The 14,155-nt window shown below is 41.6% G+C and overlaps 1 protein-coding gene across 1 annotated transcript in view; it reads left to right on the forward strand.

Annotated features, from left to right (window-relative positions):
- The window catches only part of LOC135111116 (short neuropeptide F-like), a 107,165-nt gene extending 95,665 nt beyond the window's left edge, over nt 1-11,500 (forward strand). Inside the window, exons 2-5 of the mRNA XM_064024084.1 lie at nt 427-523; nt 4,948-5,108; nt 7,652-7,750; nt 10,475-11,500. Of these exons, the coding sequence (XP_063880154.1) occupies nt 430-523; nt 4,948-5,108; nt 7,652-7,750; nt 10,475-10,501 (381 nt within the window). The 5' untranslated portion in view covers nt 427-429 and the 3' untranslated portion in view covers nt 10,502-11,500. The remainder of the gene's footprint in view (nt 1-426; nt 524-4,947; nt 5,109-7,651; nt 7,751-10,474) is intronic.
- The last annotated feature ends 2,655 nt before the right edge of the window (nt 11,501-14,155 follow it).

Here is a 14,155-nt window from a genome sequence, read left to right on the forward strand (position 1 = left end):
GCCCTGCACTACATATACTACATACTAACCCTCGGATAGAATTACACACCGGGACAGTTAGTGGGCCAATAGATCCTGCGCAGCTCATTCGAGGCCCCTGTTATTTTGTGTGCAATTATGAAAGCCTCCCTTCCTGAATGGCCCACCTGAATGTTAATTAAAACAGAGGTGGCCATCACAGGCCCCGCGGAAGTAGTTACCTGTATAAAGGGAAGTTGTGTTTAATCAGGTAATTAGTAATGTGTGTGTGTGTATGTGTGTGTGTGTGTGTGTGGGAGAGAGAGAGAGAGAGAGTTTACAAGTATTTTAGAGTGTGTAGCATAATTTCCTATGACTCAGAAGGGGCTACTTGTCATTGCAGTAAAGTGTCTGTCTGTCTGTCTGTCTGTCTGCGTGTGTGTGAATCAATGTGTCTCTGTGTTGCAGGAGATGGGCGTGAACGGCGTCAAGTGCTGGGTGGCCCTGGTGTGCTGCTGCCTCCTGCTGTGCCAACTCACCACCGCCACCCCTGTAGACTATGACAGTGAGTACCTTGCCATTGTTACTTGTCCTATTCTGCATGACACTTTTGACTTTTATTTTGGATCTGGCACCTCAGCGGGCCTTTTTACTCACTCCTTTTGTTGCCTTTGGCCATTGTCAGTCTTACATAAAATAAATAGATGTAGAAATAAAGAAATAGATAAAAATCCCGCTTAATTTCTACTTCATAAAAAGTGATAAAGTTTGTCAGTGTCGGTCTGGCGGTGACTCGATACTCCCGGAGCAATCACAGGAGCGTTGGGAATACTGTGGTGGGCGAGGCTACGACGGGTGCACGCATTCCTCTCTCATTCTCCGGCTCTTTGAGGGCTGCACGAACTAACTTTCCTGCAGCCTCGTGTCGCGTGGCTCAGCGGAGGCGATGGCTGACACGTGAACAATTGCATCGTCGGGAATTTATTGAGTTATGGCGCCGCAGCAACGTGATCATAAAGCACCGGCTGGAGTTACACAGCCTCTCACACTCAGAAACTTTCATGAGCTAGAATCGAACTGGCGGTGTTTAGGCAGCGACCTCAGCACAGAGCCACGGAGCCACAGAGTCACAGGGACACCCAATCTAGATGTAACAGAAGTTTCTCTACGACAAGGTAAGACTGGCGATGGACCAACACTACTTCATGACAAAAAAATAAATAAATAAGTAAATAAATAAATAAATGATAGTAATAATAATAATAATAATAATAATAATAATAATAATAATAATAATAATAATAATAATAATAGTAATAATAAACTAAAAAAAATTTATTATACTAATCTTCTAACAATAATTTACGAAAGAAATATACTGATGATAAAAATGTACCTCGGATTTATGAAACAAAAAAAAATATAATAAATTTCACTGAACCATGTTTCGTAAATAACTAAAAAAATAACTCCCTCGTCTAGAATTTTACGTAATACAAACAGACACACTAACAGACAGACAGCCAGACGGAGAAAGGAATATTGACGTGTTATTTCATCATTGGCACCTCTTGTTATTTCGTCATTGGGAGCTTGGGTTTATTAATAGAGCTTAGGGTTATTAATAGAGCTTGGGGTTATTGATAGGGAGCTTGGATTATTAATAGAGAGCTTGGATTATTTCATCAGTGGAAGCTTGAGCTGAAGGAGAGCGACCCTATGGAGTGAAAAGACAGAACTCGGGCACTTGACACCACCGAGGCGACAACACTGAGGCGCTCCACAAGTATCACATTTTGATCACTAATGAAACGCTGTAGACTCACCAAGGTGCCAGTAGTTTTCTTTGACATTAACTGCCTCTTTTTCTTAGTCTATCCATGTATAATTTTATTTATTTATTGATTTATTTATTTATCTTATTTATTTATCTTATTTTTTTTTTTTTCGAGAGGGACGGTAGACGCAGCGAGCGGCTCTGTGATGCAATTTGTCCGGTTTTCTTTAACTAACCCACTTCATCACCACCACCACCATCACCACCTTACTCCCTCTTCCCACCACGCTAGAATATATGTAAGTGTCCATCGGAAAGTACTAACTCAATTTACTTACACAACCCGCAGTAATTACACTCTGCAGGCGTGGAATCAAACGACAGCATCATTACGTGTGTTGAGGCAGAGGCATTCACCCAGTAATCTCATCTCGTCAGGGTTGAGAGGAATTCAAGCCTGGCCGTCAAAGGCTTCTCAATAGAGGGAATGAATCCACCGCGAAGGATCGACTCGAAATGTTTATATACATACTTGTGATTAGTGATGGTTCCTGGGGGTCCGTGGGAGGAGGCAGGGAGGAATGGGTGGTTTGTGTGCACCTACTTGTTATACGCTTCTCTCTCTCTCTCTCTCTCTCTCTCTCTCTCTCTCTCTCTCTCTCTCTCTCTCTCTCTCTCTCTCTCTCTCTCTATGGTTCATTTACGCCTAGTGAATATAAATACATTCATCACATTTTTCCTCTCACTCTTATGAATTCAGAATGTGAGTTTCTATATAGTTTTTTCACTGGCAGAGTTATTAAGACCTGATCCAGAACCACACGCGCCTCCTCCTCCTCCTCCTCCTCCTCCTCCTCCTCCTCCTCCTCCTCCTCCTACTCCTCCGCCGTCAGTAGTGTTGTAGCGCTGAACAGGGAACGTGTGCTGGTGATATATCTTTTGTATTTAAGGTGACGCGCGAACACACACACACACACACACACACCTGTGCCCTAGGTGTTAGAAATGTGTATATCTATTTGTTCTGTTATGTATATGTGTATTTTTTGTATGTTCGTATATGTCAGCGTTTGTACAGGATGAACGGACCGTGATCATTACTCCTCGTATTTTTTATTTATTTTTTTTTTAGCTTAGAAATGTGAGTTTTTTTTTTTTTTTTTTTAGCTGACATTTAGAGACCAGCAAAATAATAACAACCCTTATTTCTCCCACCCCCCAAAAAAAAAAAAAATAAATAAATAAACAAAAATATCAAGAAACGTGACAACTTAGTAATTGCTTTTCTTACTCAATTAATGAAACTTTTAAAACAACATAATAATAATGATAACAGGAAAACTTAATTATGATCAGGAAAAATGAATAAACGAAAATGTGACACCTTATTTTTCTTTTCTTTTTTTTTTTTTTTGCATCCCACTATTTTTTGGGGCGTTTGGTAACAGTGTAGTATTTATGATGGCAGTTTTGATGAGATGTGTTCAGTGCACGGAAGGAAGCAGGGAGGCGGAGTGTGGAGGGAGGGGTGGGGAGGCAGGGAGGGAGGGAGTATGGAGTGGATAGGTGGGCGGTGCAAGGGAGGCAGGAAGGGAGGGGGTGGAGGGCATGAGGACAGAATGTATAGGAGGCGCAGACTGGGGAGGTGCACCGAGTGTGTCCGTGGGTAGAGGCACACTTCCGTTGAGAAAATATATGAAAAACAGCGAAAATAGTGTGTATCCACGAGAGAGAGAGAGAGAGGGGGGGGACGGCAGATAATAAAGTTAGTGAGCGGTATTCGTATAATTGCTTGTATGGCCGTCAAACTGCACGTTATAACCCGCGTGGCGCAGACCAGCACAGGGGTTGCGAGGGAGCGACATTTGTAACACGAAACTATGAAGGGAATAAAGGGAAAAAATTTAGTCATATCGAGAACTCTTAAGTAATGAGCAACGAGAGAGAGAGAGAGAGAGAGAGAGAGAGAGAGAGAGAGAGAGAGAGAGAGAGAGAGAGAGAGAGAGAGAGAATCAACACTGTTACGACACCCGAGTAGAATTTTCAAACTATTAATCGTTTCGCTGCGGTATGATGCTATTTACAGCACTAAAAGGAAACCATGATGTCTTTTAAAAGCTTCTATGAGAAAGAAAAGGCATAAAAAAAAAAGAATAGATTTTGCAGTTTCTAGGCAGTACAGTGTTTGCATGTGGCTGTAGAGCAAAAAAATTAATGATACATAGTAGTTAATGTATGTAATTAAGAGTAGTTAAGATATGCTAAATAGTAGTGAAAGGGTTATTTACTTACATGTGACTTTTTATCCTCCTCCTCCTCCTCCTCCTCCTTCTCCTCCTCCTCCTTTGGCAGTATACTTTCATATATATGATACATACATACATACACATGATATACGTTTTCTCTCGTCTATCTTAAGATCCCGGAGTCTGTCTTTGGCCTTCGTAGGTACTGTAGTAAAAAAAAATTTATATATATATATATATATATATATATATATATATATATATATATATATATATATATATATATATATATATATATATATATAATATATATATATATATATATATATATAAATTTCAGCGCGGTGTTCTCTCTCTCTCTCTCTCTCTCTCTCTCTCTCTCTCTCTCTCTCTCTCTCTCTCTCTCTCTCTCTCTCTCTCTTGGGTGAATTCAAAAAGCATAATTGAATGTCCTAAATTACCGGTTTGATAATTAAGCTTCCCTTTTGTCTTCCTCAACGTCCTTCACTCGCCTTTAATTCACCCGAGATAATGAACTAAGGGCATTATCACCGTGCACTTCTTCCCTCAACCTTTTCTCCACCTTCCTTTCCCCCGAGGGCTCGTTGGAAGGGAAAGGGAGGAGCCAGCTTCAACTCCCCGTAGATGTTAATGGTAATGGTATACAGCGAGGAACGAGATAAGTGTGCATAATAATCAAGTTCCCGCGAGTGTTAGTTGTGTTGATGTGGTTGGTGTTTTAATACGCGGCTCCTCCTTCCTTTCTGTACTTTACCTAATTTTGTCCCTCTTGTCTACTAAGTGTCGTGCGTGTGTGTGTGTGTAAATTTAGATAAACCTAGACTTTTCTGCATTTATTTACAATTTGTATTTTTAAATTGGTCAATAAACTACTACTACTACTACTACTACTACTACTACTACTACTACTACTACTACCACCACTACTCACCGTATTTTCTACAGCTCTGAATGACATGTACGACTTACTGGCGGTGCACGAGGTGGAGCGCCGCGCCCCTCCCTCCATGAGACTACGGTTCGGCAAGCGGGACATGGGCTGGCAGGTGGCTCAGAGGTCCATGCCAACCCTCAGGCTCCGCTTCGGCAAGAGGAACGTTGACGAGGTGAGACAGAGACAGACAGGTCGATGGTTCATTAAGTGTTTAGTGACTGGCGCATCCTTACTTCTTTTTCTCTACAAATTAACCTATATTTTTTTCACCTATATTTTTTTCTATACCATTGTAGCCTCGAGAAGACTGAACATAGTATACTTAGAACGTCAGCAAACTAACTAAAAAATAAATAAAATAAATAAATAAAAATATTACATTAAATTAAAAATATATAAATGAATAAACAAACAAGAGCGCTACATATAATGAGCAACACTTCTAGTGGTGGAGGTGGTGGTGGTGTTGATGCGGGGAAATGTTATGCTCTGAAATACGTCACACACTCGAATCAGCTGAGGTTAATTAATAATGCAAGTAGAATAGTAACCAAACTGCTGACTGTGAGGGCTCGACGGATCAGTGGCCAGAGGTTATGCAAGCGTTTAATTTTCCTTCATTGACTATTTCATTATTTACTCGTTCATTTCTGGCCTTAAAAAATAGATACATGTTACATTAATAGTGATTAGTAAGTAATTGGACGTAAACTTTGAGGTAATCTACCAATGAAAAAGAAAAAAAAAAGCACATTGATGATATAAAGACACAGAATATTAAAGCCAACTAAAACTTTGAGCCTCGAATAAAAAGATCGAAAGGAAAAAGCCTGAACGAAATAAATATTTTAAGACCTTGAGAGAGAGAGAGAGAGAGAGAGAGAGAGAGAGAGAGAATGAAAGTGGTAATACTAAATAGATATACAGTAAGAGGAAGTTTAAGTCAGACTACCACCTTTTATTGAGCATGTTATTCCCCACACTCTCTTATCCTCTTACTCCTTACTCACGAAACCACTATTACCAGGAGCATATGTGTACCAAGCCTCCGCCACGCTCTCAAAACTGTTAAATAAGCACTCAGGTCTACGAAAAATGGCGTGTTTTGTCGTAAAGTTATTCACTATTACACTTGAGATTATCGTGCAACAGCTTGAGACACCTCGTGATGGATAAAGGTTTCTAACTTTGTAATGGACGAAGGAAACATCTGTGTAAAAATGGTGATAATATTAAAGGAATGGAGATATAGTCTTTCTTCCCTTTCCTCTCCTCACTACTGCATACTTTTCCTGCCATTTCCCTACCACACATCTGCACCACACATTTCTATCTTCTCAATTCCCCACCTCCACCACCACCACCACATACGAGTATCTACCATCACATCTTTACACTATACCACCGCACACCTGTCAAGCCACTCTCCTCCCCCACCCCCCCACACAACCACAGGCTTCTCCTTATCACACATGAATCTCACCACACGCCTTCCACCTTTCACCACCACCACCACCACAAAGCACATATTCCTTCCTACCTTGTCATCCTCTCCTCCAGTACACACCTCTCCATTACCCTTCCTCTCACAGCTCCCCAACCCTCACACCATTACTCTCCCAACCGTGATCATCCAAGCGGTTGTCAGATCACACTCACTCCCACAGGTGGTCTCACACACCTGAGTTTTAATTCCCACCTGTGTTTTCCTCAGCACGTGATCTCTGCTTCATCTTTCCAACAACTTGTATCGTATTGCTTTGCTTCATTTGCTGTTGCTACGGGGAGTGTTTTTAATTGTCTTTGTTTATTTATTTATTTATTTTTTATTTGTTTATTTATTTTTTGTTCTTGTTCGTAATCTTGCTCTTGGTGTTCTTGGTTATAGTACTGTTGTTGTTGCTGTTGTTGTTGTTGTTGTTGTTGTTGTTGTTGTTGTTGTTGTTTTTGTTGTTGTTGTTGTTCTTATTCTTGTTCTTGTTTTTCTTTTCTTTTCTTTTCTTTTCCTCCTCCTCCTCCTCCTCCTCCTATTCCTCCTGCGAGTTAAAAGGCTTCGTGAAAGAGTAATACTCATATTAATGAACATTAATTTAAACTTAAATCTCTGTGTTTTTTTTAAACCTTGTATTCATATATTCTGTACATTCATTTTCTTGTTCTGTTTGTTTTACTTATTCACTTTTGATATTCGCCGAGAGAGAGAGAGAGAGAGAGAGAGAGAGAGAGAGAGAGAGAGAGAGAGAGAGAGAGAGAGAGAGAGAGAGAGAGAGAGAGAGAGTATTCTTACATAGAGTTGTTAATGCCGATTTGATCAGTTCATGGACAAGGATGACAGGTTGACATAAGTAGGTGTGTATTATATAGGGACTGCCACGTGTAGGCCAGCTGGCTTCTTACTACCCCATTATGCTCCTATGCTCTGATATTATTTATTATGGCTATTGAGTTTAAACACCATGGACAGTGACTCTTGGGTCCGTGTCTTGAAACGCTCTGCTCCCCCATCACGATTGCTTCCAAAGTCCACAAAGATCAATAACCAGGTTCCCAAGAGTGTTCCTCCAGTAAAAGCACAATTAAAAACCCGTGTACCTTCAACGAGAGCCTTTTGGAAGTAGTCGGGATGCGGCGTGGAAGAGTTTCAGAATATGGCTCTTGTTCCTTTATGCACCTCGAGGCTGTCCACTACTTGGCTGACCCTCCCTCGTGTTCCAGGCTGACCCCATCCTCGACCACCACGACCTCATCCGCAAAGACGCCCGCACGCCCGCCCTCAGACTCCGGTTCGGGAAACGTGGCGCGTCCTTTGGAGAGGTGAGACAGAGAGAGAGAGAGAGAGAGAGAGAGAGAGAGAGAGAGGGGGGGGAGAAAATATGTCCATAAGTATGAATATATCTGTCCTGAAAGTCATATAATTCAGTTTTTATTTTTTTTTTATCCAAGTATGTAAGGAATTCTCCCTCTGTATCTTAATAACCCTTGTTCTTTTTGTGCTCAGGAGTGTAGGTGTGCGCGTGTCTCATCCCTTAAAATCCGGCTGGGTTCTTGCTTGAAAATTAATACATAAATAAATAAAAAAAAAAAAAACCTTCTTCTCACGAAACGATTGACATTATACAGCTATTGTTTCTTTTATTATAAAGGTAAACACAAAATGACATACAAGTGCGGAAATCAGAGAGAGATTTTCACAGTAAGATAACAGAAGAGTGTCTAATAAACAGATGTGGAAGACATTGCGGATATAAGCGTAGAAAGAAAGATAAATGGAAGAAGATAAATGGAGAAGCCAGTACCTAAAGCCTTAATACGATTATGAAAGGACAGATGCGAAAAAACAACAATCAAAAGGCGGGATTTTGGATTCAAAACAGAAGGGAATACCAAGTAAAGGAAACTGGTAGAAAACGGAGAGGTGGACGTAGAGAGGAAAAAACAATAGGAAGAAAGAGAAACGAGTGTAGTGAAGGGACGGTGGTGGAACAAAGAGAGGGATCTATAGGGGCGGGTTGAACGTCAGTAGCAAGCCGCCGCCCGCCTGTACTGCATTGTCTGGCGGTGGGAGGAGGCGGGACGGGAGGGAAGGAGGAGGCGGGAACACTGCAACTGTTATTTAAGCCACTATGCGCCTCACGAACACCAAGCAAGGAGCACCACGTGAGGAAGCACTGCAGCACGGATGTCTGTTAGAATATTAATGCTTCGGCTGTTATGGCTCCTCGGCAAGCTTCTTCTTCTTCTTCTTCTTCTTCTTCTTCTTCTTCTTCTTCTTCTTCTTCTTCTTCTTCTTCTTTTTTATGTAGGAGAGGCTCTGTCCTTCCCACTCCCGCCCCCCCAAGAAAAAAAAAATGTATACTTGAGGTGCCAGTCTGCTACTACTACTACTACTACTACTACTAATAATAATAATAATAATAATAATAATAATAATAATAATAATAATACCACTGACGAATACAACTGACTAAAGCGGATCGCTTTCGTAAAATCAACTGCTTTTGTACATTTCTAAAACCAGATCAGACTGAAACTGTCCTTGAAATCTGGAATCCAATAGATGTAATAAAGAAAAAATATCAACTCTTTTTGCAAATATTCTTAAGCCAGGCCAGGCACATGAAGCAAGAGTATCGCTGTAGTAGGCGATGAGCGAAGTGCAGCGGGAGGGAGGGAGCAGAAGATAGGCTGAGGAGAGTAATTATGAATGGTCGATGAGAGGTGAGCCGGCAGGTGTTCGTGGCCGTGTGGGAGGAGGAACTGAGGGGTGGAGGTAGGGGTGGAACCAGAAAAATGACTTAGAAGAGACCGGTGGGAGGAAATAAGGCTGGTGGATTAATGAGAGAGAGAGAGAGAGAGAGAGAGAGAGAGAGAGAGAGAGAGAGAGAGAGAGAGAGAGAGAGGGGGGGGGAGGATAAGGCTGGTGGATTAATGAGAGAGAGAGAGAGGGAGAGAGGTGTGGGGGGGAGGAAAGGACTACAATAACTTTACATTTATTTATTTATTTTATTTATTTATTTATTTTTTTTCAATGGAGATCTTAGCAACGAACCTCACCCACAAGTACAATCATGGTCAGAAATAAAACGACCATGTGTATTCACCTCCACTGCGTTTTGTCTTGTCCCTCAGTCTAACGCCGAAAGTTTCCTTGCAAGACCTGACAGCTGGTACATTCCCAGGAGATCAGGGGACGCAGGACTGAGGGGAAGGATAAAACTCAGTGGAAGGAAGATTAGGTTAGGTTACTTAACTTTTGACGTCTACTCTGCTGCCACTAGTACTTTGTTTGGTGCTGGAGGGTTGCAAGGGTTGATGCGCCGCTCAAATTCACACTCAGAAGAAGAAAGGGTTGTGATAAGTATTACGTCACGCAGACTCACTCTCACTCTTGACTACGCCGCCTCCGCTGTGGTTCAGAAGGGAAAGGCGTCAGTGCTCCAAGATTTTTTATGAGTTTACTTCCCGTAATGTATTGCTTAAAACATTCCTGCCCCTCAACACTGGCCAAGAGGTAGTCTGTTATGCCTGAGATGTTTACATTTTTAGGGGTTTTTATCTTCCATATAAAGTATAGGAAGAGTTTGTTGTTTCTGTAAATATGGATGTTATTTCATATGATCAGCTTAGTCAAAAAATGTGTTTCTTACCTCAGCCTGCTCTTAGAGAGAGAGAGAGAGAGAGAGAGAGAGAGAGAGAGAGAGAGAGAGAGAGAGAGAGAGAGAGAGAGACTGTAATGTTTGGGGTAACTGAACCTTCAGGGAATTTTATTGAACAACTGCGTTAACACACGCGCCATCTTCCTCACCTGCCACGGTTCGTACCACATCAGTAGGTTATTCAATTTGCCATCTGACTTCACGCAACAGCCCAGCCTTCTTGATGACAGGGCAGCTTCTCGCATGCATTTCAGGCATGCCTTTATATTCTGTCCACTACATGTTCTGTGTATTTTAGACCATGGACTGAGAAGCAGACCACAGTTGAAGACATCCTGACAGCGCGAGAAGCCATCCTCACACAATCCCTTCTCTGCTTCAGGAGGACATGGTCAGCCAGGAGCAGTAAGGGCAGTGTGGCGAGGGCTGCGTGGCGCACTGACTGATGGCCGCGCGACGGCTGCTCGGGGCCCTGACGGCTGCATCCTGAGGCTGCCGGCGTGCTGAGGACAGTGTGCTGACTGCTGCTGCGCTATGGACTCCTAACCGCCTCGAAACCCTTCGCTCTCCCTCTTTCTTTTCATTCTTTTCCTGTCTCTCCCTCTTCCTCTCTTCCTTTCTTATGTCTAGTGATTTTAAACTAAAAAGTTATTTCCTGACCGAGTTTATCAAGGCATAATAAAAGACTAGTGTGAAAACCCCTACATAAGCATACGATGTGTTATAGCTGACGTGCAGGGCAGCAGCATCGAGGTGAAGCAGCGGAGGGCGTCACCAGCCAGCCTCGGGACGGTTGTTGTTCTCCAAGGACGAGACCGAGCCAACACGGACTTGAGGCCTCGGAAGTGGATCTCAGCTTACTTACTGAAAGCTGGATGCACCGCCCTTCCCTCCTGGTAGCGAACCTTCCTTCAGTGTATAAAACCTACTGTGAAACTAAATTACCCAGGATGTCACTAACGCTCGCGAATGCTAATCTGTCATGTCACTCCCAGCACCTCAATGCTTCGATATCTTGCAAGTGTACTCATTACTTGGAGGGGAGCTGCAGCCCCTCCCTCCCTCCTTCCCTCCATCCTGGCGAGGTCTAGCGAGCGGCACGGTGACTCCGATTTAATGCTTTGGTCAGTAACTTAGGCAAACATTTCCCTGTCTCGTCTTCAATGAGTCGATGTAAGCTGCCCAGTGTTACAAATGTTACAAGTAGTCAGCACGTAGCGGCAGTGGAAGCCAAAGTCCGGCCGTGGCTCCCTCGTCTGAGGAGTCTCGTCTGCGCCACCATACTTATGTACATGTATAAATTGGCTTCGTATCTTTATGTAAGGCTGGTACCTGGCCATTTTAATGACCTATCATTAGATTAACTTAGGCCAAAGGGTAAATAAATATTTTATTTTGATTTGATGCCTTACATGTCCCTTTTTTATCCTTCATCAACCTTAACACTCATTGGGAAGTGATGGTGTCCCAACACTGCTGTGTGCTGGTGCCAGGAAGCCACTAAGCACAAGTCTGCGTCAACATGCGAACTCTTCAAATTATCCAATTCTTTTATTGAGTGGATGCACTTTCCACTCTAGGTGTAATGAAAATAAACTAATAATAATAATAATAATAATAATGATAACAACAATACAAGTAGTACGCCACCACCTACACTATACACACAACACCTTACCATACCAACAAGCATCCATGCCCTCCTCCACACAAAACGGTGATCGTAACCCTAATTTACATACACCTTCAGCTTCCTTGACACCATGCTCACGTTTTGGTTTTTAGTGCTGTGATCTATTGACAACCTGCTTATGAAACTTAAGTCACGGCAGATCCCCAGCAGACCGGAACAATATTATTTTTTTTATCTCATTATCTACTTTCTCATCGTATTCTTTAAGAGTTCTCTCCTTTATTCTTGACTCTTATTTAGTTTCTACAATGATGAAAACTGTTTCATAAACTACAAAAAAACATTAGTGTTTTCGTGCCCTCGTCATGACTGTTGCTACTCCAGTGAGCAAGGTAGATCGTTCACTACCCAGCCTCATGATGGCCACAGTCTCAAACACATTGAAACATTATCTCGACTACTTTACACAGGCTCAGAGTAGGAGGTTATATATTTATTTTTATCAAGAATGTTTTCATGATTCGAGTGAAACTTTAACAAGGATTCTGCATTGTCAATAGAAACAAAAAGACTGATTAATCACCTCTATGACACTTCAAATTATTCATGGTGAAAGAATGAAGCGTTTCGAGATACAGACTCATGGTTTAATGATCAGCACCAGCAGGGAAGTGACAGCAGCCTGGAAGGAGTCAGCCACCACCAACTCTCGGCATCTGCAGGAAGTAATCAAGACCCTAAGTAGCATTACTGTAAGTGCAGCCGGCTGATCAAGAGCTGCGAAGACTGTAAGAGATCTCCCTACCCATCCATTCCTTAGTTGCTGATCTCCGAAAAAAAAAAAATGAAGGAGAAAGGGACTAAAATAGAGTTAGTTAAATTTAGGATGTTTCTCTCTTGAAATAGGTGATAAAGAAAAATGTAAGAAATAGTATCAGGCAGAGTTCAGGAGTTTTATTAGTGGAAAGAATGAAAGAGTGAAGATACTGGTTAACTCTTGCACTAAAGGTAGACTAAAAGTAATTCAAATATGGATGCTTCCTTCTTGAAACAGGTAACAAAAAGAAAAAAAAAACAGGCAGAGAGTTCAGGAGTTTTACCAGTGGAAGGAATGAATGAAAGAGTGAAAAAAACGGGATAGCTCTCGTACTAAAGGTAGACTAAATAAGTACGATTAATTTAGGATGTTTCTCTCTTAAAATGGATGACATGAAAACAATCAGACGGAGAACTCAGGGGTTTTATTAATGGAAAGAATGAAAGAGTGAAGATGCTGGTTAACTCTTGCTCAAAAGGTAACCACAATATGAGTAAGTTGGGAAGGACACCGCCAATATACCAAGGCTTAACTGATGTAGTGAAGTAGTCTACGAAGATGTGTGCTAAAGTGGTGTCATTTGAAGTCCTTTTGCTTCCTTTACTGAGAGGATCCGCGCCAGGAGACAGTTCTGGTTTTATCTCTTCTTATGCATTTAGTTTCAATTTCCTTTAATATAATGGCGTTTTTTTTTGTGTGTGTGGCTTTTAATATGTCTTAACCACAAGTTTGTTATTGTCATCACTATTAGTTCATCATACCATTTAAGTGGGTTTTATTTATCTATTTGGTCTATTTATCTATTTATTCATACATTTATTTTACTAAACTTTTTACTCAATCCATATGTTGCGGCATCTCCCTTTTCAGAACACTCAGCTTCTCTTCTTAGCGTGGTAGAACATAAGAACTCAAGAAAATTAAGGAACATGTACACGTGACATTCCCTGTACGAAACATGCCTATCTACCTCCACCTGTCATCCTCATCTAATCTTCTCATGAGACTCCCGAATGACTCAGCACCAACAACCTGATCATATATCTAGTCTATTCCATACTTGAAAACTAATCTCTCTCTCTCTCTCTCTCTCTCTCTGGTGACAGCAAAACGCGTGATCTAGTACTTAAAATCTTCAATGCCAGTAGTTTTTAATATGTATCCAGTCAGATCACATAGGGTTACTCAAATAGCAGGTGTCATATGAGCAGCTATAGTATTTATGAAGTAATGTGGAGAGTAGTGTGTCATTGTTACTGGCATCCACCACTACCACCACCACCACCACCACAAGTTCGTACACGTGTTTCTCTCATCACCGTCCTAGAGGGCTCTCTTAGCCTACAAGGATGTGTGAGTTGGAACCACGGTATTGGAGTATATGGATATGAATACGTCAGTGGTTATTTTCTGTCTTCTTTTCCCTGTGGTGACTGTTAAGTAAGAAATAAGCTGACGTGTTAGTGGTCTGTCATTTGAATAATCTACATAGAGACTACTCATTTTCTAAGAGATTTCTTCATTTTCGTGTTTTAGCGTGCTATTTGTGTAGGTTTAATTTGATTAAATATATCATGAGAGCTATGCAGGGATAGATATACATAGGCGTTCCC

The sequence above is a fragment of the Scylla paramamosain genome, chromosome 21, assembly GCF_035594125.1.
Source record: "Scylla paramamosain isolate STU-SP2022 chromosome 21, ASM3559412v1, whole genome shotgun sequence".
NCBI lineage: Eukaryota > Metazoa > Arthropoda > Malacostraca > Decapoda > Portunidae > Scylla > Scylla paramamosain.